At 49.0% G+C, this 27,952-nt stretch overlaps 1 protein-coding gene and 1 long non-coding RNA gene across 3 annotated transcripts; both read right to left on the bottom strand.

The window, feature by feature from the left end:
• Positions 1-834: 834 nt before the first annotated feature.
• Positions 835-27,517, bottom strand: LOC129212536 (solute carrier family 22 member 4-like). Of its 2 annotated transcripts, none has more exons than XM_054841197.1 (10): positions 27,077-27,515; positions 20,149-20,252; positions 18,304-18,458; positions 13,935-14,106; positions 11,165-11,291; positions 9,023-9,123; positions 7,820-8,034; positions 6,973-7,155; positions 4,871-5,006; positions 835-3,687 (listed from the first exon to the last, which is right to left on the bottom strand). In XM_054841197.1, exons 1-10 carry the CDS (start codon positions 27,467-27,469, stop codon positions 3,612-3,614), a joined length of 1,662 nt encoding a protein of 553 aa, XP_054697172.1. In that variant the 5' UTR covers positions 27,470-27,515; the 3' UTR covers positions 835-3,611. The 2 variants fall into 2 exon arrangements, 1 of the variants encoding a protein (XP_054697172.1); XR_008579199.1 differs by lacking the exon at positions 835-3,687 and adding an exon at positions 5,247-5,957 and having other exon boundaries at positions 4,888-5,006; positions 27,077-27,517.
• Positions 21,301-26,893, bottom strand: LOC129212544 (uncharacterized). The gene is made up of 3 exons (XR_008579206.1): positions 24,686-26,893; positions 23,893-24,237; positions 21,301-22,015 (listed from the first exon to the last, which is right to left on the bottom strand). It is a non-coding gene; the product is annotated as an uncharacterized LOC129212544 (long non-coding RNA).
• Positions 27,518-27,952: the final 435 nt, after the last annotated feature.

Here is a 27,952-nt window from a genome sequence, read left to right on the forward strand (position 1 = left end):
TGGGCTTGATAGGAATCATTCAGCTGCCTGCAGCCCCCTCCGGGCTTTGCTAGACGTTGTGGGGTTCTTCAGTAAGGCCTTGGTTTGGGTTGTTCACACCTAAGAGCATTCATGGATCGTTTTGCTCTTGCCACCACTTAAGGCAGGCAGCTTTCTGCACGTCCTAGTGTTAAATGGTTCCTTGCCTTTTCCTGCCTGCAGCAGCACCTTCCCACCACTGCCATCATCCCTTCAGCTCTTAAAAGGTTTTGCTGACCATGAAGCTATTTTCTGAGGGAAGATGTACAGTGTGTTTCACAATTAATAAATGTATTAAGTCATCTTCTATTCTTCGGCCAAAAATCCCAGCTTATTACCTAGCAGCGCTGTCAGGAAGTTTGTGTCTCCCATAGAGCTCAGCTGAGAAGTTGCACAATTATCCCTGCAGAAATTGGCCTTGCCTTCCGTAAGGCTAATTCACATTTCTGACTGGCTTCCTGTGTCTGATATTTTCTCCACCTCTAATCGATAAAAGCCAAATGTATACTTTTTACAGCATTTTTGAATGCTTGTATTTAAGAAGAGCTTTCGTTCCATGTTGGAATCGCACAGCTGTGAAAAATCTCAAAGGTGGGAAATGAACTGGACAAAAGAGAAGTTAAACCTCAAAATCATCCTTGAGCCTGGCCGGGATCTGTGTTCGGGGTTTTGGAGGACTGAACCATCTGAAAGCCAGAAAACCTGTACTACCGTAACAGTCTTCCTGTGTGGAAGAGCTTATTTTAGTGTTTTATTTTCATACTTTATCCACGCTAAATACATTTTGAATTACGTCTTTAAACTTTGCACAAAGCGTTGAAGTTAGGAGACTTTATTCTTCACTGACAATCCACACGGACAGCAGATTATACAATGCCAGCGCACATTTTTATTACAGTGAAGACAGACGTTAAGGAGTGACAATTCCTACAGTTCCGTGTATGCTTTAGCAGATCCAGTGAGCCAGCTGAGCATCAGAGGTTGCACACAGAGACCCAGGTAAAGGTGACAGAGGTGACAGTGGGACCAATCCAGCTGGTGCTCCCCTCCCAGCTCCAGGTCAGAGCCGTACAGGCATTGCCCCGTCCCTGAGCACACTGGTCCGTACGGAGCCCTGCCAAGCATCTACACACAGAAAACTCACTGAAGATTGCAGGGAGAGGGGGTTAAATAGCTCACTTGCAATACATTCAATTTTCACCGATAGCCATTTTCTTTCAGCTTTACAATTAAAAAAATAGTGACTGGCCAGAAATGGGCACTTCTGTCCTCCAGATTCATCCCTGTTTGATTCTTCTGCAGACTACTGCTCTTTGGGTTTCTTCAGAAATCCCCATGCGAGCCCGGGAAGGATACTGGGAGAGGACAGAAATTCTCCTTGCCACTGCTTCACCAGCTGAAGCAATCTCCTTTTCGTGCTTTTACTATGCTCAGACACTGTCAGGCCTCATAACAACATCACATACTTTTCAGAAGGGCATTCTGCTCTTGTGAAAGACTTTTTTAAAAAAATCTGCCGTTCAAAATACTAAAATGTGACACTAGCTTGAGATTAATGGTATAAGCAAGAAAAATGAGACTGATTAAAATAAGGTATTTAAAAAAACCCACCCACAATCCTTTTTCTTATTTAAAAAAGAAAAACTAGCTTTTACGATACTACAAAGTTCAAGAGTACAAAAATATTTACCTTTTAGAAATACCCAAGCCTACAATCACATAAAATAAGTATCAACTTAATATAAAAATCTTTGTAAAAATATGGCCACCTATATTTAACCAAGTCCTCAAACCCATCCTATGCTGATATAAAGGTTTTGTTGAGAAATTCAGTTATGTCTAAACAGCTATTCTATAGATTAACTTTTTAATAAGTAAAATGAAGATTAAATACTGCTGTTATTAGAGAAATTCCAGCTTTAGAAGGGATGAGAACATCAGGCATCACAGGATAATGGCTGCCTCATGCCATGTTACATTTATGGCAAAAGCATAACTGCAGAAAATTAATATGAAAGTAAATAGTATTTCTGCATCCCAAAGAGCAGCTTGAAATAATTGCACAAGTTCCTTGCATTTAAATGTTATAAAGCTTTATTTTTGTGCTTGAACTTCCAGGGAGAGCCTCATTCCTGTGCCAAGTGCCAGCACAAGACAACTTGCCGTAACTCTCGCATTAGAGAGGAGACAGTGTGCTTTTGTTGGCCCTTGCAGAAGGTGAATCATGTTATTTATAGAGGATAAAAATCAGTCTGCCAGGTCTGATAGACTTTATGTGGCCAAAAAGTGCATGCACAGCCAATAAATAGAAAAATAAAAGGTATTATACTTTTTTCAAACTATGTAGTGTTCACAAAACAGTAGTAGCACAACTCTAAGCTCTACATTTGTTTTCATCCAATCTAGCTTTGCTGAACTTTTAAAAAAACTTTTTAAAAAATGCATACATAACCTGTAGGATTTGAAAAAGAAAACACTGGCTTTGTTGGGGGTTTTTTGTTTGTTTTGAAAAAACTGTGGTCCCAAATTAGTCCTTTTGCATTTTTAATAACTGCAGGTGAACATCTCCAGTACAGAACACCGGATTTTTGCGAGCATCAAATCCCCTTTAAATTTGTAAATGGTACAAAGGTTTTTCAGAGGCTTTTGAAACTGCCATGAGCTTTCTCTGAAGGTACAGAACAATGTGGTGTATATTCACAGGAGAAACAAAATGCTTTGGAAAAAAAAAACCCAAAAGATCTAAAAAAACTGCTTATGCCAATATACCATGAAAACCCTGAAAGCTAAAACTGCTTGGCACGTTTGGATAGGACCGTGGGCCATCAGAAGGTCAGCAAGCTCTAATCCTTAGGGTAAAGGCTTCCCCCCATCCCCAGAGACACTGAACATTCCCAAAGTCCAGGGATTTCAGTGGGCTCAGGCTCTGTGAAAAAGCATCAGCTTTTACAGGGACAAGTGGATCAGAAGTGGATCCCAGGTCCTGGGAAAAGCAAGCGACATCAAAAGATACTCTGCTGCATGTTTAAAACCCACATCCTTAAGGTGAGATCTATGTCTGCTTTGCCACAACTAAATTCTGATCTCAGTCTGTCGGCTTTGGTCGCGCATTTCAAAGGAGGCCGGGATCTTTTCTTTAGGGGCGCGTGCTGAGATTTTCAAAGACAGACACTCAGCTCCCCTTCATCCGCTCACTCCGCACAGTGAGAAAAACCACCAGCATTACATTTGCTATGTTTTTTTTTTCTTCCCTTAAGCAGCTTTCACTGAGGACCTGACTGACTGGAGTCATTGCTCTATTAGTCCTAAGGCTCACTTCTAGCTTAATCCTCAAACAGTGTTCAGCACAGACAGGTCCCCATTTCTCAACAGGGACAAACCCCAGGTGTCAGACACTGAATTACAGACTAAGAGTCCTACGGGAGTAGACAGTGTCTGTTCAGTAAACTATGTATTTGGGTACAGTAGCACAGGGGATAACAACTATGGTACAGTAGCATTGACTGTTGGGCTTTGTTTCTTTTCCTCTGGCAGAAAATGCATTTTGAGAAGATCGTGTTCTTCTTTCAGCCCCTCAGAGCATGCGTCCTTCTTCACAAGGGCGTTACCAGAATTTTAGGACTCTCCTTTGAATTCCTAACGCCAGTGGATTGTTGCCCATTTCTGAAACTGAAAGCAAGTAGAAGACTGAGAAGCTAGACAACATTTTACAGGGTGTCATCAGACACTTCCCCCTCCTAATTAGCACCATTAAAATAACCCCGTTACACTACTAATATAAACATTAGAAAAAAAAAAATCAAGTGCAGCAAACACCACTTGGAACTTGAACGTAATTCAGTGACTGTAATTCAGTTACGTCAATCTGTTTATGCAATGACCTTGCAAAGGGAATCTGGTTTGACTCTAGGATTTCTTGCTACAGTTCAGCTGCAGAGCCGAAGAGCTACAGGTCAGTCATACGAGAAATCCCTGTGATAAAGAACAGCGTGCCCTTCTCAAGGAACCTGGCCTGAGAATTCTTCTTATTCTGGAAGCATAATGACAGCTCCTTTTACTGACCGGGGATCAGATAACAGGCAATTCCAGCTTTTTCAAGCTATCATTGCTTATAAGGGCAAATTCTGTTCCAATACAAATGCTCAGCAAGCCGGCTGGTAGCTATGGAGCTGCACTTTGGCTAATGCAGTTTCCCTCTGCTGCTCCCAAGAATTTTCCTCCCAGGACAGTAACTAGCAAACACTGGCCATCTCCGCTGCACTATAAAGTACGCATACGGATTTCAGTGGAGATGTTTGCTCAGGGCACCCTAAATAGCAATGGGGGGGGGGGCAAGAGAACTGTCACTGCTTATGGCTAAACAAACTAAACCAGGAGAAAAGGTGTCCTGGCGTGTCTCTGGCCTCCCAAATTCAAGAGGCTAGAGTACTGAAATCCTGTGTTTAATTTGGAGTAGTACCTAATGAACTTACACTGAGACAGTAAAGTATTTTGCAATGTAAATCATCATACTAAATGAATAGTTTAAATGAAGAGTTAAGGAGAGTGAATGATATAAGAGGATGGAAAGTGTTGGGAGATACGAAACAACAGCCTCAAGGTGATGTGAAGGTCAGCCTTGATTTGTGAGTGCCCACTTTCAAGCACATCAGGTTCAGAGATTCTGGAGAAACTGCATAATGTCAATGTCTGTCAAATTAACAACCAAAAAAAAAATATCTAAAGGGCACTTTGAAAGCCTTGATGTTTTGCAGTGGATCTGATGAAACATGTTTACTGATTGTGAAAAGGGACTATGTGGAAAGAGGTCCCGAATTCTCGTGAAGCATGGGATGAATGACAGCCACCTTACCATTTCACCTTCAGCATTTGCTCAAAGCTCTCAGGCAGGGGATTGCCGTAGCTCTCTGGGAGAAACAGGGTAAGGATCCCGATCAGCACAGTCAGGCTTCCCATCAGGATATATGGTAGGAATCTGTCATAGGCACCTGGCAGAACACAGGACACAACAACAGTACTTATGTGTCCGCAATCAACAAACCCATGTGCAAAATTTATATTCCAGACATTGCTGTAATGCTCAATTAATTTGGAATAATTAACTGAAATCTTCATAAATATCAAAGGTGAATCCAAAACCGAGTTACATCTGTTATCTGCCAGGAAAAAAAGGTTTTTTTTTTTAATTTTAAAACTACAACGTGCGCTCTGGGATGGTCAACACCTACCATCAGTTTCCTGCCATCCCGCATGTTTGTGTAGCAGCTAATAGGTTTTTTGCACATTTTCAACTGGGCTAGCCAACATCTTTGCAAGGTAACAGCTCTGCTGGGATCGCTGCTGGAGTCTTCAGTACTACGCTGCCATCAGGAACCAAATCCAGGCCAGTTACAGACTAACGGGCCATTAACGGGGGAATCCTTATTGCAAAGGGAGAAAGCGTCAGGCCTCCCGTGACAGACAAGAGGCTCTGACCTTGATCTACTCAGAATATTATTTTGGACTAGAAAGCAGCGGCCCCTGCCAGCAGCCTGAAGCTAGCGCACAAGTGTTCGGGCAGGATGCAAGAGCTCCAAGTCACAATGGCACAGCTATGAAAAGGTCTTTCAGCAAAGGGATTAGCTAGGAGTTAAAGTTTTTACTGTAGAGAAAGTACCAAACTGGACTTGACAGCTTTATTTTTTAGTTGGGATAGAGCAGTATGCTTTATAATGTATGGAATAAACTAGGATTAAAGTGAAGACCCTTGGGTATTTCACATAGAACCGAAGTTTGTGATTTGATCTCTTCTGTGTTCAGGAGCTGGATGAACTGCGAGGTCCTAATTTAGCTGTAGCAAATAGCAGCAGCTGACGAGTTTCGCCTAAAACCTCCTGAAGTTTAGGAAACTATTCTGATGACTGGAACAAGATTTTTTTAAAGGCTGAGCCTATTGAAACCTAGGAGGAAGAAAAACCCAACGGTAAGAACTTCATCCTGTCTACATCTCTCTATTACTGTTACCTGTTCTGTAACGGGGACTGAAGAGCCTAAGGAGCATCACAGTCCTGCTCTCCCTTTTGCTTTACATTTGCATGCTACAAGCTATGGAGAGTAGTCTCCTCTCCCCTTTCCTGGCATGGTGAACCAGCGTTAACCCCTTAGCAGTACACCAGCAGTGTTCTGAGAGGGGTCTGGTGATGGTAGAAGGAAATAAATCGTGTGTGAGCAAAAAAACCAGAAGACTGAGCAGCCCAGATTGAGCAGCTGGTATTCATAGATACTTCTACCCTTAATCCCCTAGTCTCTGTCACCCTTTCCTGCCTGCAACATAAGGATCATTTCCATGTACTTTTAAAAAAAAAAAATTAAAAAATTATCAATTAATATTTGTGCAACACTCAGAATGTGATGGCAATGACTGTCAAAAAAAGGCTATGAGGAAATCAGTAATTCTGCTTACAGACCAAGGTGTGAATAATAAGAAAAAGCAAAATGAGTGCTGAAGTGCCTGGCTTAGTAACTAAAAAAAAAAATTACTTACTGAAGGTCACAATTAAACACACTCTTATGCTGCTTAATCTGCATATTTCCCATGGATTGCTCTGGAAAGCACAGATTCAGGGGATGTTTGGCTTCCTGCCTGGTTCATCTGCTCCTGACATACCCATCTTGGGATGTACATGAAGAGTACAATGAGTTTCCTACTGCTAGATTTCCTTACTTGCTAGATCACTTCTTGTCATGCTCTCCTAGGAAACTACCTGGTGTCCCGGGGGTAATACCCATTGCCAAGATGTGACCAAGGAGCTCCGCTTCATCTCTACACCGTACGACAGCGAACTCAGACCGAGGGTGACAGCAGGGACTTAAACAACAAATGAAGGGACTTAACGCTGAGCCTGCGCTCCGGAAGCTCCGATAACTTCTCTGGGCAGTTGTGTAGCACGAGGCAAGAAACAGAAGATGTCTCACCCAGGTAAACAAAGTAAGGAGCAATGATGCTGCCCAGCCTGGAAGCCGTGGAAGTAGCTCCAACTGCCATGTTTCGCACGAGCGTTGGGTATAGCTCCACATTGTAGACATAAAGCATTGAAAACGCAGCTGTGATGCCAAATTTTCCAAGCATCACCAGGCCAACAGACAGGACGTTAAAATCTGTGGGAGAAAAAAAATAAAATCAAGGTGAATAACAACAACTCTGTGCTTATTACTTGTATTTCTTCTACATCACAAAGATCACATCGCTGTTTTTTACCTAGCGGTTGTGGTTTTGGGTTGGTTTTTTTAGTTATACAATGTACTAGCCCCATCTCTAGATAACTTGGCTCCAAACGTCCCCCTGAGCATAATGTAGGTACTCAGGTTATTTGGTACTTTTTAGATCTTGGTTCTCTCCCAATAAAATGGCATTCTTGAAATGGAGCAAAATTCTGGATTACACAGCAACAAAGCACAAGCTTAAATCCACCCTTTTTGGAAAAACCTGTGGATATTTACACACGGTGAAATCTGGAAGACTTGTGGGTTCTTTTAGCCTCTATGCACAACCAGATAAATCACAGTACACTTTTGGCTCTCCTTTTACAAGCTGGTTCCCCTGGACTATAAAAAGCTCAGTAATTTGACACAATAAATGAGAGCTGTGCATGGCTCAGCATATGCATTTTAAAAACATAAAATCACAGCTGCAAGTGATCAGCATAAGCTTGACCTCAAATTCTAAATTCGATCGTGGTTTCCAGTAATTTGACAGAACTATTAGTACCACAAAACATTTCTAACGTTTTTTTATACGTAAGTCACGTATTGAATCTTGTACCTGCAGGCACCAGCTGAATGAAGAGGACAACACTTCCCCCTAAAAACAAGGTGCCAGATAAGGAGTAGCGCCGAGGGAGGGAGCGAAGGAGAAGCCAGGCAATCACGTACGCGGGAACTTCAATAACAGCCGAGAGGAAACAGTTGATGTAGGCATTTCCATGCCAGTTTGGAGTGCTGAGGGACAGGCCAAAGTAACCGACTGATGTGAAAAACCTGAGAAAAGCAATAAAACCAAATGATTCCAGAAACACCAGTCTCCGAACGCCTCCAATGCTGCCTCAGATGTTGTTACAAAAATAAGATGTCGCAACGCATCGCCACAGGCATCGTGGCTTTAAAAAAAAAAAAAAAAAAAAAGAATCTCAGTGGCAACCCCATCTAATTCTGCCATCCCTTCCAGTGATCATATCCACAGCGGCTTGAAGAGACCTCTGATTTCTCTCTCTTTCCTGCATACCGTATACCAAGTAAAAGGCTTTGTGGAACTCGTTCACAAAGGCTCTTCACTGCAATGGACTCATTAACGGCACAATGAAATAACTCTCGAAAGCTTCCCATGCCAACTACGTTCCCACTTGCAGCCAACTCCAGTGGCAGGCTCTCCCACCCTCGGGAGTTCCGTTACATCTTATTTAATCTTCACGACAGAGTTGGATGTTTGGCTTTCAAATCTCAAAAGTGCCTTACTATGGCATGCCAAGTGTGCTACCCAGTTTCTTTCTGCCGGGGGAAATATGTACAGAAAAGGGTCCTGGTTTGTCTATATGGTATTATTGGGTCCTCATTCCTCGTGGCTGCCCAGGCAGGGACCAGGATCTCACTGAGATGGGCACTGTACAGAACAGGTTCTTGTTATGTTACTGAGTTGCTGCCTCTGCTTCAAGAAGGACCGTTCTCTTCAAACAGAGATTATAGAGATGGGAGCGTCTTAAAAAAAAAAAAAAAAAAGCAGAACAGAATTTAAAATACACAATTGTTACATATAGTTTCCTAACTATTTTACATCTGAGTCGAGGCTACTGTCTCCACACTCATGTATTAATGCAGTGCGGGTGCAAGGACACTGAGGGCCACGTACCGGCCAAGGACCGTGTGTAGGTGGGCTCCGAGGCTGAGACTTACTATCTAAACCTGTGGCATGTGCCCTCAAATCAGAAATCATTCTATTGCCTGGGTACTTTAGGAATACACATTTCCTTACCACAAAAGTAATGACATAATAGTAATAGTTGCAATGTTTCGGGTTCGAAATAGGTCCAGAAGGATAGCCTTCTGCTGCTGCTGAGGCTTCGAATCCTGCATCTGAAGGAAAAAGGAAAACAAAACCAAAAAAATTCCCACACACCTAAGAGCAAAACAACCTCTGCACACCCACAAGTTTGGGCAGTTACGACGTTACGACTCTACCAGGGGATAACTAGCCAGCCCAAGGGCCACTTCTGCACCAGGGCGGGTGGTCCTTAGGTAGAGCTTGTCTCTGCACCCAGCTGTACTCTGCGGTAGTTTCCAGGTTTTTTTTCAAAAAAAGGTAGCACTGAGACACTGCACCATGCTGACTAATTAAAAAGGAGTCTCAGCTGACAAGACAGTCGCATTAACCCTTCCTTAAGGATTGAATACAGTACTTCCAGGAGTAAGCTCATTACCAAAGGCATTTTTCTGTGCACTGTCCACTCAACTCTCTTCTGTTCGACCTTCACAAACGGTGTGAAATAAATGCAGAAAACCGCCCGGGTTTGCTGCCTGCCTGCCGGCACCTTGCCGGGGAGGGGGATGGATGCCAGAGCTCAGCGTGCAGGCCAGGACACGTCACGGGAGCATCCACCACCTCGGATCGGAGATGGAGGATCCAGTTTGAGCCTTGAAGCAGGAATCTTCTGGATGGCATTAGGGTGCCCTTCTGCCTGCATGAAGAGCCCTCGCCGGGGCAAAGCCAGCGCTCGTGGCCAGGCTTCCCCCTCAAGCCCAAAGAGCAAACCACCCTGGCCCTCCTATGGGGCTACCCAGGAGATTTCCTTTCCTAGGAAGGGAGGATGGTTTCTGAGGAATGTCTTTCTAGCAACGTTTGAAAAATACCTCCAACAGAGCACTTAACGTGCAAACATCATCCTCAGGCTTTTATGGTCAGATGCTTTGGCACACAAGATTCCCACAAAGTAAAGGGTAGCTGAGCTGCCGCTCCATCTCAAAAATACGCAGGAGTGATGAAAAGCAAACCCACGTGTTGGAGCCTGAAAAAGTCGGGTCCAGTATGAAACTGGCTGCAAAGTAAGGAAAGTGCTTTTCCGTGGTTTCTGTAGGATGAGATTCCCGTAGCTAGAACATGCACTTCAATTTACACTAGGACATACACTTGGAAAAGACATCTCCAGCAGCTCAGCCCAAATGTAAGCATGGCATTCAGGAGCTGGATCCTGCCCACAGGAGGTGTAGCACGCAGCATCTCTCTCCTGCAGATACTGCAAAGGAGCACGCGGTGCTTGGCTTTCCGCTCTGTCAGGAGACATGAGGAGGCATAAAACGCAGGTGCTGGTATAGTGCAGTAAAGCAAGATCTGATGTACAGACACGCGGTCATTGCTGACGCAAGGCTGGAAGCGTTGCTGGTTTCTTTGCACAAGGAAAATGTCTGTGCCTCTTCAGCAGGAGCTCCGGAGAGGGAAGAGCCACTAGAGGGGGAGATGAGCACAAGAACCAGCCGTCCCGCCGCGGCCGTGCAGCTCCCCGGCTTGCTGGGGCGCTAGGTTTGTGCTAGGCTTTCTCCTTTTAACCAATAAATATGAAATACAAGAAAAAAACAGGCCTGAAGAAGAGCTGAATGCTCTTCACTGCCTTCGCTACCGTCATGGTTTTCAAGTGCCCTTGTAGCACTTGGGTACTTTGGCTGGTTTGTGTGACCTGAGGAGTCCCTTGGGGCTCCACGCAGCCCTGGCACGCACGGGTGCCGATTTAAGGTCCCCTGTGCAGCCCCCCCTGCAAACGGCTGCTCTTAAAACTGCAAATCGCTCATATTGTGCCAAGCTGAAATGGGGACAAACACGTCTTCCTCGGGTCTTCTCAGTGCCCAAAGGATGAAGCAATCTGGGTCAACCTTGCTCTGAAAACCACAACCAACCACTGCTGAGGAAGAGAATTTTACTGTAAAAAAACCAAACAAATAAAAAACCCCCTCTGGCTTCTCATTTTGAACTCGCTAACCCAGCACTTACCTCATGCCAACAGTCACTGCCAGCCTCTAAGAGCTGCTGGTGCAAACCATTTCTCTGCTGGCATTTCCCAACAAGTCAACTGGCCAAAGGGGGAAACTGCCGGCGAGGTAAAGTACCAGAACGTATAGAACGTACCTCCCCGGTGTTGAAAAGCACGGCTGGGGCTGGAACACCATTTATTTTTGCAGCCTTTCGGATAATAACTTCTGCCTCCTTATATCTTCCCTGGGAGATCAGCCACCGAGGGGATTCAGGAATGATCCTGCAATAAGTTTCAGAAGAAATGACTCAACATTTTCACAAAAGTAAAAAGTTATTAAAAACACATGTATCGTTTTTATGGAGTTACGCTCTCATCTCACAGATTGCTTGCAGCAGAAGATAGCACAGGAGCATGTGGGCAATGTAATTCATGGAACTGTCCCACTGGGATCAGTGGGAGAATTCAAATTTATGGGACGTGTTTATTCTTGTGCTGAAGTAGATGCACGCTTGGGCCCTTGTCCAGGGTGGTTGTTTTTTAGGGGATAATTGATGTCCACCAGAAAAAACACAGATGTCACCAGATAGACAGCAAAGATGGGGGGTTGCTTAACCAGCGTTGAGCAAAAATATTCTTAGGAAATTGCACACAATGTGGAAATGCTTTAAATATGCACAGGGTATATTTAAAGGGTCTGTGTCATAGGAATCTTAGATACAAACCTCACGATTTTACCACAACCCTAAGGCAGGCTCTCCCAGGCAGAGGACAGTGGCAGTGTCCCCTTGCGGAGTTGATGACATTTTCTAATCAATTCCAGGCACGTGTTGAGTGAATTAACACCAAACACAGGGCAGAAAATCTCACCTTCCTTTAACTAAATCCGTTGATCTTAACAGATGCTACCTTGCCCCCTTTAGCCAGCAGCGTTTTTATTTCCTTGGAAAAAGCAGGTCCAACACTCCTTTTCCGATGAACCCCCTAAAGGATTGACCCAAAGCCAGGTCAATGGTTTCAAGCATCAGATGATTTATATCAGATCATTCAACCACTAATGGGACTTTCTGCAAGATAAGCTGTCTCCACTGCTCTTCTTTGTGGGCAAGGTGTAGAACACAAGACTGCAGAGATGATGCTGGGAACCTTCTGGAGAATTTGGAAGAGGAATGAATAAAAGAGCAACTCTGGCACGAAGCAGTGGGATGTGCAAGTCACATTGCCTGTGGAAGTGGTGGGTCCAGATGCCCAAATGCCACCTACTCCCAACCTGCCTCAGCAGAGCCGTGCCAGTGCACCTTGATCCCCATCTACGTCCACATTAGCCCCAGACTGGAAGTGCTATCTGTGGAAAGTTTCAGCATGCTTTATGATATATACTCTTAAAAAGCATGTCAATTCCTACCAAATACATTTAAAAGCACGAATCAAAAGCCATGCCATGGGGACAAGTTTCATGTGCCTCATAGCACCTGTTCTATAGTAGGCTCCCACCCAAAACCAACCTCCCCAAAAAGCAGCTGCTTGGTGCAGAGGGAAGTGCCGCTGCGTTGAAGGAGTTTGAAACACGTCAAGTTAAATAAGCAAATTGACCCTTAAACAGAATCAGACTATCTTTAAAATCAGATGATAGCAGAGATGGTGAACCATTTTAAAGGTTTGGGCTGGTTTGAAGACTAAGATTAAAAAAACCCCAAGCAACCAACAAACCACAACCATCAACGGAGACTTCTAACAAGACTGAGATCTGCAGAAGGTCTTTTAGACTACAGAAGAGTGGGGCTAAATCACCTGACTGTTATAAAGATACTAATCTCTTTCTTACAGGTATAACTCCTTCAAGATAACAGGAAGAAAGGAGTTCCCCAGATAAGACTAGTATGAAAGGAAGGAACTCCTTGTTGTAAACTATCCTTATTTTAATAGTGTGATACCTTGCCTTTCCCTTCCTATTTTTGAAACACCTATCTCTTCAGAAAACAACAGATGGCCAAGGCAGACACAGAACAAGGATATCTGCCCTTCTTCAACGCTTCTGTCCAGTCAAGAAGAGCCAGCAGTTTTCCTAAATTGTTTTTTCAGTCCCCATGGGCGAGTGAGGGTGCAGCTACACGTCCGCCAGTGCATTAGAGCAGGGGTGGGTGAGTGCAATGGAAAAAAGAAAGAGAACATGGACTCAGCCACCAAGAAGACAGCGTGGGATGGCTCAGAGGAGCAGGGTGAGGAAGAGCCAACCTTTGGCTTGGCCAGATAGAGTTACTATGGGCCAAAGGAGCTCACAAATCAAAGTCCTGCTCCAACAGCCAAAGCAAAGCTTGGGAGGCCACACAGCTCCTGGCATGCAGAGCCTGTGGGAGAGGGCTGGCCCGGTGAGCTTTGCCGGCAAACGCCTCTGCTTGCCGGCATCTAGTGCCATGAACTGCTTAATGACATCGAGTGCAATAAACTGCCAGCTGCTGCGTGCTGGGTGAATGGGCTCAGCCTTCCGCTCAGATCTTAGTACCAATCAGCAGGTGAATCCACATTTACAAATGGCTTAAAGAAAATAGCAAGGAAGAAAAGTTAGAATGAATCACCCAGCGGTACTACAGGGATAAACCTAGAGATGGTTAACAGTGTCCAGAGTTAGGGGTCAAATACAGAATTCCCAAGCTGCTGGTTAAAAAGTGGCTTCAAGCACACGGCCAGTATCAGCAAGGCTCTGCAAGTAGTTAACTTGTCTTAAAACTGTCAAAAAAAACCCCAAACAAAAAAAAATCCCCCCAACTCCCACCTCAAGGCGAAGCCTCCTCACATATCAAATAGGAAAAAAAACCCCCAAAGACGAGAAACGGGACCCCCCAACACCCTGCCATTACCCAGCACGGGAGAGCATCAGGCGGGGAGGGGAGGCGGGGAGCGTGGCCTCGGGCACGGGGGACTCACCACCAGAGCGGGATGCAGAACAGCCCCGGGACAGTGAGCGCCAGCAGCAGCATCCGCCAGTCTCTGATGAAGTAAGCAAACAGTGGCAGCAACATGTAGCCAATTGCAAAAAATATGCAAACTCCTAATGTAGAGAATATAATACGAACTGATTTGCCAAGAATTTCTGTTCCTGTTTAAAACAAGGGAGGTTGGATTAGCATTTTAACTCTTTCTGTTCAATCATGACTAAATACTTTACTGCATTTACCAAAAAATAAGCTAAACAGTTTTAGAAAAGAGCAGTTTTTCTTATAATACTGAAAGGGACACAGTCAAGGAGTAATGGTCCAAGAGATGATCATCATCACAGTGCTATCAATATGGTGGGAGGCTCCTCCAGATTTTTGTTGTGCATCTCCCCCGGAGCTGCCATTGAAGCACCCGTGACATCAGCACCATTTGAGCGCTTCCAGTGCCACAGCAGTCAGACACAAAACTGTTTTCAATGCTAAACATAGTTGTAACGGCAATATCTGTGCAGTTCCTATGTTATTACCATCGGTATTTGCTCACAGATCTAGCAGAGGATTTGGAGAACCACAGTTCAGCGAGTTCTCTTCTATTGCAAAGGCTGGCAAAGGAAAAGAGAAACAGCTGACAGTGTCCTTTTACTGAAGGCATCTTGTTCACAACTGCTAGGAGTTTAAATGAGTTGGGAACAAAAAATGAAGGCTACCATATAGAAGTGCACAGTGAAACGTGAACCTCTGCAGTTTGCTCCAAGGACACCGGGATGAAGGAATCCCAGTACTAGCTGATGGAGCGCCCAGTCCGGCTCCCACCCGTGGTCAGAGGTGGATGCGAGTGCAAAGGCACGGAGCCGCTGCGGTACCGGCAGCGCTGCAGGGATGGGACCGAGCCGGCTGGTCAGCTACTGCGTACTTGCATCAGGCTGAGCGTGAAGTGAAAGAGTTTATGTCCCATTTTTTGTCCTCTGTGTCAGCCTAGGAGCATGCACCCCGCCAGTTCAAGCGGCTCAGCTGGTGGGCAGTAACTTGAATGCACGTTTAAAGTCCAAATGTTGCTTGGCACCGTGGTACTTCCCTGCAGCAGCGAGTCCCATAGGTTCCAGCTGCACTGAACAGCTCGCCATGCCCTCTCCTCACGGGAAGGACTGAGCAGAGAGTACTTCAGTTACCTCCATTAGCCTCATTTCCAAAATACCGAGCTCCCACGACTGTACGTTAACCCCAGCCAAACTATTGAAAGAGTTCGAGGAACTGAAGGAGCTTCCCTGCTCCCTGGTCCTTTTCCCTGCCTGGCAGATCTGCTTCTGTCCTACCCAGCGGTTTGTGGGCAGCAGAGAAGACCTGGGCTGCCGTGCCGGCACCAGCGATAGCAGAGGTCACCTGCAGCACAGCATGGACCCATCCAGTACAGAAAAGCTGCTGGGATTATCGAGGACCTTCAGATGAATGAGCGACTTGTGTTTGCTTTGCTTAATGCATTGTTCAGGACAGATAAGGACAGGCAGGGGAATGGTGGGCAGACTTTCAGGAGCCTTCCCGACAGCTCAGCTAGAACACAGCCTGCTCCCCCACTGAACCCATGTGGGGTTTAATATGCAGTTTGATGCTGAGCACTTCTGGAGGAGAGCAGGTCTGTGGACGGCAGACTGACACGGGTGCTTTGGGAAGGAAGGACATGAATTTACAGTGAATGGGAACAAATTTCATGTTTATTCTTTGGAACAGAAAGCTGGAATGTTGGACCAGCACATCACGTGCTGAAGGACACAACCAGGGAAGATGCCATCTTCTAATAACGCTACTGCTCCAGTAGCCAGACAGCAGTCAATGAAAGCATCCTACAACCACTGCGTCACGCACAGCTTAGCACTAACCTAATATCTAGTCATAAAAATTGAGCCTGTTGCAAGCCTTCAAGAGCACCTAATTTCTTTTCCAATGAGATACCTAGCCACTGCTGAACAAAATCCATGGGCACCCTCAGGTCCACCTGACTTCTTGTTGAGCTCTCGGCCGCAGACCTACAGACCTCTCCTCTCCACCAGGAGCACTGCCAGGGCCATAACTCCCACAGCTTCATCTGGACTCAGTTAAAAAGCAAATGACACTGAGCAAACAGGAGGGTCTCAGGAAGTCTGGAGAGTAAATTTTAGTTATGTAGTGCAGTAAACCCCCCAACATTTAATATTGCAGAGAAAGTGGAAAAAATACCCAAGACTAAAAAAACCAATCCTATTTGCTAGCTACATGAATACAGAAGTTCACCAACGGCTTACGAGAGAAACTATTCCCATGAAGGTGGGCAGCAATAGTGCAAAGGGCAGGAAGAGTCCAGGTGGCTGAGAAAACTGGAACAGGGTCTGAGCTATGCGTGGGGAGGCAACGCAGGTTCGGGTGCTGAAAGCTGGAACAACAGGAGAAACCTGCGCTGAGGTGGCCGCTTTAAAAAACCCACAAACACCCCCAGGTTGGGGACGGAGCAGCACAGCCAGTGTCAGCAGGGACTTTACATGTGCTGGTGTCACTGCTCCCCTCCCGAGCCCGGGTCACAGCCCTGACCACCGTCGGGTGAAACAAGGGAAGCATCTCCAGCACATCCCATCATCAGGATGGGCTTTCTTAAGGAGTTTTTTTCTTTCCGTGGGTATATTCTCCTATCCAGCACCATTGACGTGTGTGGCTTCCTGGAAGCCCCCAGGTTTGCCACAGGCAGAGGTCGGGGCTATGCAGTGTAGGGTGGGAAGGACCATCCATTAGTGCCTCCCTCCTTACCTATGGGGATGGCTGATGACTCACTCAAATTAGGAAGCTAACGCCTAAATTATTTTAGATTAATCCTGCCCTTAGTAACAGCCTCGAGGCTGACAGGGGATCGGCAGCACGGCGAGTGCCTGAGACGCCTGCCTCTCTGCTCCCAGGGAGTCACCGCTCCTGCAGCAATTCCGCAGAAAACAGGACGGCAGAAGAGACAACACAAAGGATAAAGTGTCAGCAAACTGCGGCTGTGCAATTAAACAAACCTGACATTGCTTCGGGACACCCAGTCCTACCTCTCAGCTTTGCCCCTGCCGAGTGCCAGGGCAGCATCCCGATCGGTGCCCCATGTTCCCGGGGGGAGCCACGGAGCTAAATTCCTGCCCCATCAGAGGGACCGGTGCTACACAAACCCCATGTGCTTCCAAGAGGATTGTCAGCCAAGCCAGCAGTCCTGACCCAGCGCCGTACCTCCCAGCCTTCCCACGGCAGGCGTCCGCTCCGGCTCCATCGGCTCCGCACAAGAGTTAGCTACCAGGACGGAGGGAGCAGTGGCAACAGCGACGACAAGGGGTCTCCCTGCTGACAGCCTGACATACGGAATCCTCCCTCCGCCACTCAAAGTGGTGACCCACGGCTGCCTGGGGACACGATGCCATATCCCCTTCTTAGCACTGATTTCATATCACGCTCTTCTGCTCTGTTTTTCCCCGTTAAAGCCTCATGGGGTAGGAAAGAACAGCACTAGCTATTAGTATATGGATTTAATTTAGACTAGCTGATGTTACGATCTACAAATTGTAATTCTGACTCCATTGGTTTAAAAGCTGACATAAATATCTATGTGCACATTTTAAAGACAGCTCTTGCAAATCTCGGCTCCCCCCCGAGGCCCGCATAAGCCATCCCCATAATTCACCATGCAGTCGCCTTTCCTGAAAGCCCCGTGACCAGTGGGAGACTCTGCAGGGTCCCGTTCCCATGGGGTCCCCCCATCCCCACGGGGTCCCCGGGCAGAGACTGCAGCCGTGCAGCCTCCCCACGGCCACTGGCTCTGTCTTCCTACACTCCCTGCAGAAAACAAAACAGACCTTGGCCTCTAATACTAGGGACTTTATCGCTGACCTTGGCACTGAGACTGATGACTTTATGGCTCACGGGGCTCTGACACCCACCTGGCTCCCCCGCTCTGGTCCCCCCCACATTCACCGTGCCTGGAAACACTGGTTTGCTCCAAGGCTTTGCAGCCCGGCACCCAGGTATGCACCCACCCCTCTGCAAAGGGGCAGCGAGGCAGGGAGGAACCCGAATGCCTTCTCTATCTCAGACCTGCTGCTTCTGATAACAAACCCCCAACGCTTCCTGGAACATCTTCTCCGCAAAGGAGGGAAATGGGTGTTTATTTAGAGGTTTCCTGCTCTCATCTTTTTCTCTAAACCTGTAGAAAGTATAGGCTTGAAGTATCCAAGAGCAAAAAAAATCATACAATTAGGAATTGTACCACCAAGGATTTACCGCTGTCTAAATGATGCAGGTTCAGAGGGGGGAAAAAAAAATAACAGTACATTAAGCAACTATTTAATCTAATGCAGACATGTTCATACCCAGTATGAAGGCCACAACGTAGTTAGAGATCTGTCCCATCCCCACTATGAGAAAGAGCACTGTGAACATCTCCCAGCTGGTAGAGAAGATCTGCAGGAAGCTGAAGCCAGTCTGCACGGCCATCGTCAAAAAAAGGATATTCTTCCTGCCAAACCTTTTGCAAAAGATAAATATTGTTATTGAAACAGTATGTGCTTATGGAGTGGGGCTATATAAGAGAGCACGAGGGAGCACAAATATCCAACCTCAAGTGATGCAGCTTAGCACAACCTGAAGTTTGGTTCATCTTAAAGAGTTTTGTTTATTATTTTCATAAGCAATAAAAAAAATTTAAAAGTTCCAAGACCCAGGAAATAAACCGAGAACAAAAATTAAGAGGAGAAGCTTCAGGGAGCCACTAGACAGGGACTACAGAGACTAGACAACAGTACGTAAGTGAGAGACACATGAAGACGGCAAGCCCCACAGCTGAAAGTTAGGAAACGATGGCTTTTCGGCTACTGGCATCCGTACGTTACACCACCATTACACTTTGAATCTGTTAAATAGCTTTATCAACTGGTTTCAGTCTGAGTTGCCATACATATTGCACCCTTTCCCTCACCTGCTTCTCTGCAGTAGAGGTACGTAGCATTTTCTTATGGAAAGGTAAGAGCAAGCTTACGTACGGGTTTGCGTGCCCGTGTGCTGGCCCAGCACCGGAGAAGGGCACGCTGCCCTCTGCACGATGCTGCACGGGCTGCATCACCCGCTGCCTGCGGCAGCCCTCGACTTAGGAAAGGTTTCTGCAGCAGCGCAGGGAAACGGCTCACGTAGAGGCTCAGAACGTACCCCGTTACTGACAAAACAGTAAAAGAAAAAAATTCAAACCAACAGCTAATGCTAGAAGGTGACGTGGCTCTCGGGCAGGCCGACCGGCCGCGCTGCTGCCGGGGCATGCACGCTTGCTTTCTCAGATGCTCCCGGTGGGCACATGGCACCAGCGGGATTTAGTGATTATCTCGTCTCCCTTTCAAACAGTAACACCGACTGACTTCTGCGCCGGGGGCAGGAGTCAGGAGATTAAATTCAGATCACATGGAATTTAATGCTGGAGGCTTTAGGATTAAGACTCACATTGAGTTTTGAAACCCCTCTGCTAAGCATCCAGAGGAGTGCTGCTGCTCTTAAGACTTCCTCATTAACAGGCAGCAAGCAAAGCAGTACTGGAGACCCCCCCATGGCGATATGGCAAGAAGGGCTAAGGGGTGTGTGAAGAGGCAAGCAGAGACTCGCAGAAGGAACATATATTCTGCCTTCGACACGTGTAAGGCCAAACCTTCAATACTGCTGAGATAATTGTCAAGTACCTGCAATGTTTTCCTGATATTTTACATCTACTTAGATGGTGTGACACGATTGCTATTCATTTACAGGTTACCTTTCTTTCTCTTGGATACGCTTACTTTATTTCCAGCAAACCACCTCTTCTATGCAGAGCTTCCATTCACAGGACAAATTTCTATCCTGCAGCTCCAAGAACGGACTGTCAGTTAATATGTGACACAGAACAAGATCTTTTGAAATACTAAAAAGACTAGATAAAGAAACAAATGTGGTCGTGAAGTGAAAACCACCACATCGATCTGCAAAGCTCTTGGTGTCCTACAGCACCCAGAGGCAGGAATCCAACGCCTAGATCACGGGTGGGATTTTTGAAGAAGCCAGGCCAGTTACGTCATTTTGATCAAAACTCAGAGAACTGGATGTTTAACTCCCTTAAGCATCTTAAGAGCAAAGGCACCAGTCATGGCACCGGGTCTGCCCTGCTCTGCCCACGGACGGACCGGGAGCAGCAGTGTTACCTGTCCGAGAGCTGCCCCGAGATGAAGGAGCCGATGAGGACCCCCACGTAGAAGAGGGAGGTGGTCAGCGGGGCTTTCCAGTCATCCTCACACACCAGGTTCCACTGCAAGAGAAGGGCCCGTGCTCAGCCGCAGCCGCGCTGAGCCTCATCCAGGCACGGGGGTTATTGGCTGGAGACACACACATTTCCACGCAATTTAATTTAGTTTCCCCACACCCACATTTCCGCCCATTGCTGGCACCAGCACTGTTTTCCCAGAGAAGGTTGTTGCCAGGACGCCCGGCTTAAAGCATAAAACGAGAGGGAAGGTGGTTTCCTCCCCAGACAAGCCCCATCAGGCTGAAACACCGGCGGCCATCTGACGGGACCCCATCACCTCTCAAGTGGGTTAGCGGCCAGCCCGGGGGCTGCCCTGGCCCTGTTTCCAGCACAAGCTCCCCATCCCACGCCCCCCAGGCTCCCCGACACCCAGGGCCTGGCTCCCCATGGCCCGAGATGCTCCCCACCAGAAAGGCAGAGCAATGGAGAAGGGCAGGGGACTGCCCTGTTCCCAGCTTGGGACAGTTTCCAGTTTACCTGACCTCTGCCAGCACAAAACCTGCTGCATTTCTACAACTTCTGGGTTTGATGAAACATATCCAAGAAGATGCACAGAAAAAAAAAAAAATCTCTTTTCCCATGCTGACATGTGTCCAGATTCCTTTCCATCCCCACAACCTGCAGGGCTGATTCACTGCCCATCACTCAGCCTCGCCACCGGACCGGGCTGGGGCTGGAGGCTTAGGACAGGAGCCAGCGTGGAAACTTCCACCTAAAGCTGCCTGTAACACCAGACAAGGTTTTTTTAAAAAAAAAAAAAAAAAAAAAATCAAAACAGCATCATGAGTCTCAGTTCACCAAAGTTACAGCCAAGTGTGTTTCTGCCATGGCTTGCTCCCATCCCAGTGACTAATCTCCCAGTTAAGTGATGTCTGCCAGAACCACTTATGGACAGACTTCAAACACATCAGTCTCAGATTAGATAATTCTACCACAAAGGTAAGCCAATTAGGTAACAGATCAAAGTAGAGCATAATTTGAATAATTAGCTGTGCTATCAGAGAGCGGGGACATCACCCGTACCCCTGCTCACCCCGTGCCTGGAGCCGAGCTGTCTCGGCAAGCGGTGCGGAGCCCAGGCAAAGGCAGGGTGATGGACCAGAAACCGCCGCTCTGGGCTGCTCGGGCTCCTCAGCTCAGCTGCAGGCAACAAAAAGGAGCAACTCTTGCATTACAAAGAGACCCAGATGCCATCTGACAGCGCTGCGCCTGCCAACATCAAACCAAACAGCACCGCCGGGCTCCGCTGCTGCTGTCGAACAAGCAGAAGTAAACCCCAAAGCAAGGGGGGATGTGGTGTGGTTCGATGCAGTTTGCTCTGGACTACAATTTAGGAAAGCGATGCAACCAATGCCTAATTTCAGGCAGAATGAAGGTACGTTGCCAGCGGTGGGGAGCCGGGTACCTCTGCCCTTTGCCCGGCTTGCAAAGTACCACCAGCTCTGCGACAAAAAGAGATGAATCGAGATTAAAAACACAGCCTGTGCCTCTTCCCGAGAAACACACACAGGGTCTTTAACACGGGAACATGGAGATTTGAGGACTGAAACATGCCTCCAATTCTTAAATCTGATTAAGAACAAAAAAACCCCTAAAACCTACGGCTGGCATTTCTGCAAAATATTTTCTTGTCCCTGCTGGGAAGGGAGAGGTGGTGAGGCGTGGGCTGGCCTGGGTGTGCACCCGTGTTTATCTTCGCTGTGTATGATAAGGTGGATGGGAGCACACGGGTCGGCGGGGCTGTGGTATGTTCAAGGATGCTAGTCCTGAAAAATATATACAGGGATCCATTTCGCATGTCAAAGAAAACTGAGATTTCTGTAAAGAAACCTGGTGGAAATTAACCCCCCTATTCAAAACGAAGCAAAATTCAGCTTCAGGAAACACGGCATTAAAAGCGAGCATCTCTTTACGCGGTGCAAGCAGGGAAGAAGGAAAGGCGGCGGAGGGGCAGCTTCTGCCAGCTGTGGCAGCCACGGCAGCTCCGCACCAGCTGGGCTCACCTGGTCCCCACGTTACGGAGACATCGTGCCACATCCTCCTGCACCTCCCTGTCCCCGCTCTGGGAAAGCTGGGGGCAGAATTTGCGGCCAATGCAGACTATTATTAATTATCTGGGTGCTGAGCACCCAGCTCTGGGGCTGCCAGTGCAGCGCCTGCTCCCGGACCTTCAGACTTTGGTCGCTCGAGGTTAAGGGTCGGCGTTTTTAAAATGCCTCCACAGTGCCAAAGGCACTTTGGCTGCAAAATAAACCCAGCTAAATAATAACTTGCCCATGAAACCGAGTTGCTTCTTGTGTTTCCTTGGTGCCAAACGCCTCCTACCCAGCTGTTCACTCTACCATTTCCCACGACATACTGCACAGACAGCAAAAATTCACTATAAAAGGTCGAATCTTTAAGATTTGCAGGATATGGTAAACAGCACGCAGCAGCCCGCTGGCCGCTATCTACAGGAACTTGCTGAATTTGACCAGAAACCACAGAAACACATCAAATCCATCCGACTCTGAGTATACCTGAAGCTGTTGAGTGAGAAAAGCACACCACCTATTTTAGGTCCAATACCACAGGCAGCACACGGGACCTGGGCAATGATCCATACAGCCCTGCTCTATAGGTATGTCTTGTCTTCTCCCAAAAGCCAGCCGCCCCTCCCCAAAGGGGCTCACTCTGACGGAGGCTCATGCTGTAGCACTACACAGTGATCAAGCATGCGTCGACACGGGAAGATTTCACCCGTGTCTGAACGTATAAGGCTTTAAGGTATTCATTGCACGCAGACTCCTTGCAAGCAGTACTTGGGAAAAAATGAAATTTAACTTATTTGACCTGTTCCTCAGAGGCTGCGTCCATCACAGCCAGCACCGAGCACACCATGGGCAGAGGAGCTACAGCCCAGCCGCAGCTAAACTACCTACAGCTACAACTTCCAAACTGACTGAACTGGACTAATTATTCATTAACCAGAAAATAAGTAATTCTGTAACATCCCTAAGTATACTGGAGAGCAAAGTTCGTGTAAGCTTCCAAGCAAGTGCTTTGAACACTAGGAGTAAGAGCTGCTCGAGAAGAACACTATTAAATCACCTTATTACCATCAAATCCTTCCAAGACTTTCCCACGAGCTCCCAGCTACTGGAAAAGCCAATTCTGCCCGGTGCTGCCAGCGGGAACACTATGGATGGAAAAGCTTTCTGAAAAACTGCAACTGCCAGAGAAGGTGCCCTGACTGCCCGAAGTGACTCTGCCACCTACGTTCTCAATCAGAAATCATTAATTAACCATCCTGAGGATCAGCCCATTCACATCAGAGAAGAAAACGCTAGTGGAGCCTCGTGTAAATGGCTGAGGCTGTAATCCAGGGAAAATCTGACCTTGATTCCGAGAGTAAATCTGAAGCTCACAAGATATTAAAAGATATTCACAGATTGCCCCGTGCTGCACCCCGGGCACCAAGTCCAGCAACAAGCCCGGCCCCGCTCCGTGCACGAGGGACGAGCACAGACACCTCCGTGCCCAAGCACAGGGCGGGCAACCAGTGCTGGGTAGGGCTGCTCACCGCTGCTGGAAAAAGCCGTAAGGGAACAGAAAAATCCTTCAGATGCCTTCAAACCACAGCAATTCATATCCAGCTTCTCACCTCTGCCAGTCCCAAAACTTCTGGTTTCTGCCTTCTCAGTGAAGTCGGTGCCAGGGCTGGGACAGAGGTCTGATCAGGGTAACACAGGCAAGAGGCGAGGAGCCCCAGCAAAGCCTTCGGGACTCATCCTGCCCTTTGCAGGGGTCTCGCAGTGGTGCCTGGGGTACGTGCTGTGCCTTGGTGATAGGGAGCAGCCCAGTGAGCGCGTCCCCGGGGAGCAGGGGAAAGGTGCTGGAAGGCAACCTGGCTCGAGGGAATTAACTGGACGCTAACGCGCCGCTCCCGAGAGCGAAACTGGTGCTCATGCTTGAACTTCTAATTATGGTCAGATCTCAGCATTGTTATCTGGAATTAAAGCAGAAGTAGGTTAAGTTCCAGACAGAAAAACCCCAACGTAACAAAAATGTGTATGTTAAGGTTTAAATTAATTTCAGAGCACAGAGGGCAGAAAGCGGAAGGGGTGGTGAGAGAGAAGCAGCCCTGCTTTGGGGTCAGGACCTGCTAGATCTGCTCAAGCCCTCTTGAGCCAGCATGGGTGGCACCGACCCGGTGCAGTGGCCACCTGCTTAGGTGAAAAAACAGTGATTTTATGTCGGGACAGCTGGAGGAGCTGCTGCAGACAGGGAGCTGCTCTGGAGGCAGGGGGAGGCAGCTGGGCCAAGGGGCTCCTGCACCCCGGGAGCCTGCCGAGGCACCCGCTGAGCCCCGTGAAGCAAAAGGAACCCTGCAGCCCCTTCATCTGACCTAACGCCACACTGACCCCACATTTCCACTTGCTCATCATTGCACTTACAGACTCATTCTTATCACCCTGGCCCGATGATCACGTTTTTCACCTGCGCTGTGCACACATTCACTTTTCCGCCATCATCTCTGTTTTAAGACCGAGCAGATGACTGAGTCTGGGATCCTCTGTTCCCAGGGTTTAACATGTCCCTGCAGACCAAGTAACACCGGTGCTGAGCTGGCATCACCCAGCCTGTTCCTTTCAAGCAGCGGTAATAAGATTTGATGCAACTGCACAAGTCAAATACAACCTCCAGCGCTTAATCCTGTACCATCAAGTTTTGCTCCTCAATTGAGTCCTTAAACTGAAGATGTTTTTTCACTGAGCTTTTCTGAAGGCATGTCCTGGCTTGTCTTTCCTAATACAGAGAAAAACGGGTACAAAAATAATCATCTCAAGTTTAACTAGACTGCTTCTTTTCAGGGTTTCATCAGCGACTGTTTTCCTTGTTTTAAAACCAAATTCAGCATTTTTTCTAAATGTCCATGACAATTTTAAAACAAAACAAGTATCCTTCTTTTCCATCTGGCTCACAGATGGGAACCTGGCACTTGGTTTCCATCTCCGAATGTGCTATTGCCTCTCCGGCATGCCCCAGGCCCCATGGCAAATGGCACTGCTGCGTCCCATCTGAATCTGGCACGGAAGGCTCTGGTTTGGCATCTGCCAACACAGGTTGTTTGCTGCTCGCTGGGAAGGAACAGCCCTTCTCCTCCTTTTGCTCCATTTACTGTCTCCCTCAGAGCAACTGCTAACTTCAGACCACAGATTACAAGTTCAGAGCTGCCCCCGGATAATCCGGGCTCCCTCCGGCAGCGAGCGCTGGGGCACTGCCTGTGCCGGTGGTGGCTACCAGGCATCCGCCACGCAGCCGTGCCAGCCCAGGGGTTAGGGCCGGGCAAGTCAGCACGCAGCATGTGGGCTGCAGCTGGGCTGCCGCTATGGTTCGCCCATGGCCAGGAGCATGGCGAGCTTCCCAAGCACCCCCGCCTTGGTTTGGTGTTGTGAGGGATCCTCGGCGACTGAACACGACTGCCAGCACAAACAGCAAGAGATCCGCGCACACGGGTGTTGTGCGTGCCACAGCTTCGCTTCTGGCATGCAAGAGGAGGCTGGCATCCCCTGCCCACGTCCTGCCCTCCCCTAGCCTGGAGCCGTTCCCCTCTCGCCCCACATGCTTCAGCGCAGCCGAAGCCCACATCTGCACACCCCCGGCACAGACCCGCTGCCATGCGCTTCTCCTTCAGGATCTTTCCTGGCTGTGACCTCATGCAACGTTGTTTTGGTGGCAGACGTTGCTGCTGAGTCATGGGGACTCGAGATGAGGGCCAGACACCCGCTCTCTGCCTGCCGTGCACCCCGAGCGTGAGCCATCGGTGCGTCAGTGGGGCATCCCTCATCTACCTGGGGCATGCTGCTCGGCCAGACGACTGCGGTGCCCGCCAGCTGCCAAACCCAAACACTGGCTGGCGTGAGGATAAGCCCATTATTCCTTTACCCTGCTAACATAACACAAAAGAGCAGCAGCGACCCTGCAGCTTTAGGGAATCGTGTTTTCCTTCTCCACCAGAGCTCTGTGTTCTCCACCAGCGCGGGCAGACAGACAGCGTGTCCCTGCTACAGCACCGCAGCATGGCCAGAAAACCCAAACAAGTGCTTACACAACCTGTCACCGTCCACATGCCCACAAGACACTCTGTACAAATGATGCCATTGTACAGTCTTAAAAACCGAGCCGACAGCTTTGCCACAGCCTGGGACCAGGCTCACGCGGGAGCCTGCCGCAGCAAGCTGGGTGCACCGCAGACCGCAGGCAGCGACCACGGCACCTGCCTTGCACCAACTTGCCTAACCCAGCACCAATGGCCACCAAAGACACCAGTGTGGCTAGCAGCACTGGCACGGGGTGCTGAGACCAGCAAGGGCCCACCGCTGCCCGAGACCCAGCCAGGCTGTTTGTGCGTTTAGCAGAAAGCGTCGATGGCCCCATCCGCAGGGAGACTGGGAGCGAGCGATTCCATCAGATGGAAAGTTTACCGGGATGGTCAGCGTGCCGGCAGAAGGAAACTCTCCGGCTTCTATTTTCAGCCTTTGCCTCCCCCTCCACAGAAAAGCCCTCTCCAAACAAAACAAGCTTTAGTTTAAATAAGGACGAGATAATAAGGACGGGCGGCTCCTCCCGGGACCCTTCACCCCCTGCATCCCTCCCACTCCCCAGAGCAGCGGACCCTTTCCCATGGGCACTTGACCCCCAGTTTGCTGCGCCCCGTTCCGCCCCCCCCCCCCCCCCCAAGGCAGACCGACCCCCCAAAGCCCCAGCACAGCCCGTTTGGGCACAGCCTCTCCCCGGGGACACCGGCAGGGGGTGGGGTAGGGGGTGGCTCCGCGGCCGCGCACCTCGGTGACGATGGTGGAGCGGTAGACATCGCGGCTGTACTCCCAGCCGTCCAGGCACGGCTCCTGCTCCAGCGACCCCAGCTCCACGTCGGAGCCGGGCCGCAGCCCCAGCGCCGAGAAGTTGGCGAGCGCGGCCAGGCGGTAGCGGCGGCAGCGGCTCGGCACGGCCCGCCCGCCCCGCAGCTCCAGCGGGATGCTGGCGTTGCGCCACTCGCCGCTCAGGTTGGCCCCGCGGGGCACGGCGCAGCGGTGCTCGGGGGTACCGGCCAGGAAGACGGCCGACATCCCGTTGAAGCCGTTGGGGATGATGCTGGCGCTGAGGAGGAAGAAGACGAGCCGCTGGAAGCGGCCCCACTCGCCCAGGAAGGCGGTCACCTCCTCGTAGTCGCGCATGGCGCGGAACGGCTCTTTCCGCGGCTCTGCGCGCACCGCGGACGCCCCGCGGGGAGGCTCCGCCCCGGCCCGGCCCCCCGCGGAGGCGGCCCCGCTCCGGGGGGCGGAGGGGGGATGCTGCCAGCTCCGGGCCCCGCCGGCCCCTCCGCCCTGCAGCATCCCCGGAGCCTCCCCCCCGGGGCCGGAGGGCACCTCGGCCCCCGCGTTTGCCCCGCTAGCCGGCTCCGGAGCTTTCCAAGGAGGCGTTGCCTGGTTTTGCACCGAGAATATTTCACAGATTTATTTCAAGTCGCTCTCGGCGACCGGCTCGGGGACCCGCGGCCATCGGGCGGGGCGGGCAGGGCTGCGCCGGTACCGGCACCGGCATCCGCGCCCGGCCGCGACCCTGCTGCGCCGCAGGGCTGGGACGGTCAGAAATCCGGCCGGCGCCGGTAAGAAACGGGCGCCCGGTGGGATTGCCTGGGAGCAACGCGATGGCTCCGC

Source organism: Grus americana, chromosome 14 (assembly GCF_028858705.1).
Source record: "Grus americana isolate bGruAme1 chromosome 14, bGruAme1.mat, whole genome shotgun sequence".
In the NCBI taxonomy this organism is placed as follows: Eukaryota; Metazoa; Chordata; class Aves; order Gruiformes; family Gruidae; genus Grus; species Grus americana.

What these genes read in the sequence shown, in the direction of transcription:
- LOC129212536 (XM_054841197.1), bottom strand. Translation starts at nt 27,469, where the DNA reads ATGCGCGACTACGAGGAGGTGACCGCCTTCCTGGGCGAGTGGGGCCGC. An exon ending in GCTCCACCATCGTCACCGAG is followed by an intron (nt 20,253 to 27,076) that starts GTGCGCGGCCGC and finishes CTTCTCTTGCAG; the next exon opens with TGGAACCTGGTGTGTGAGGA. An exon ending in TTCTGCATCCCGCTCTGGTG is followed by an intron (nt 11,292 to 13,934) that starts GTGAGTCCCCCG and finishes AACTTATTGCAG; the next exon opens with GATCATTCCTGAATCCCCTC.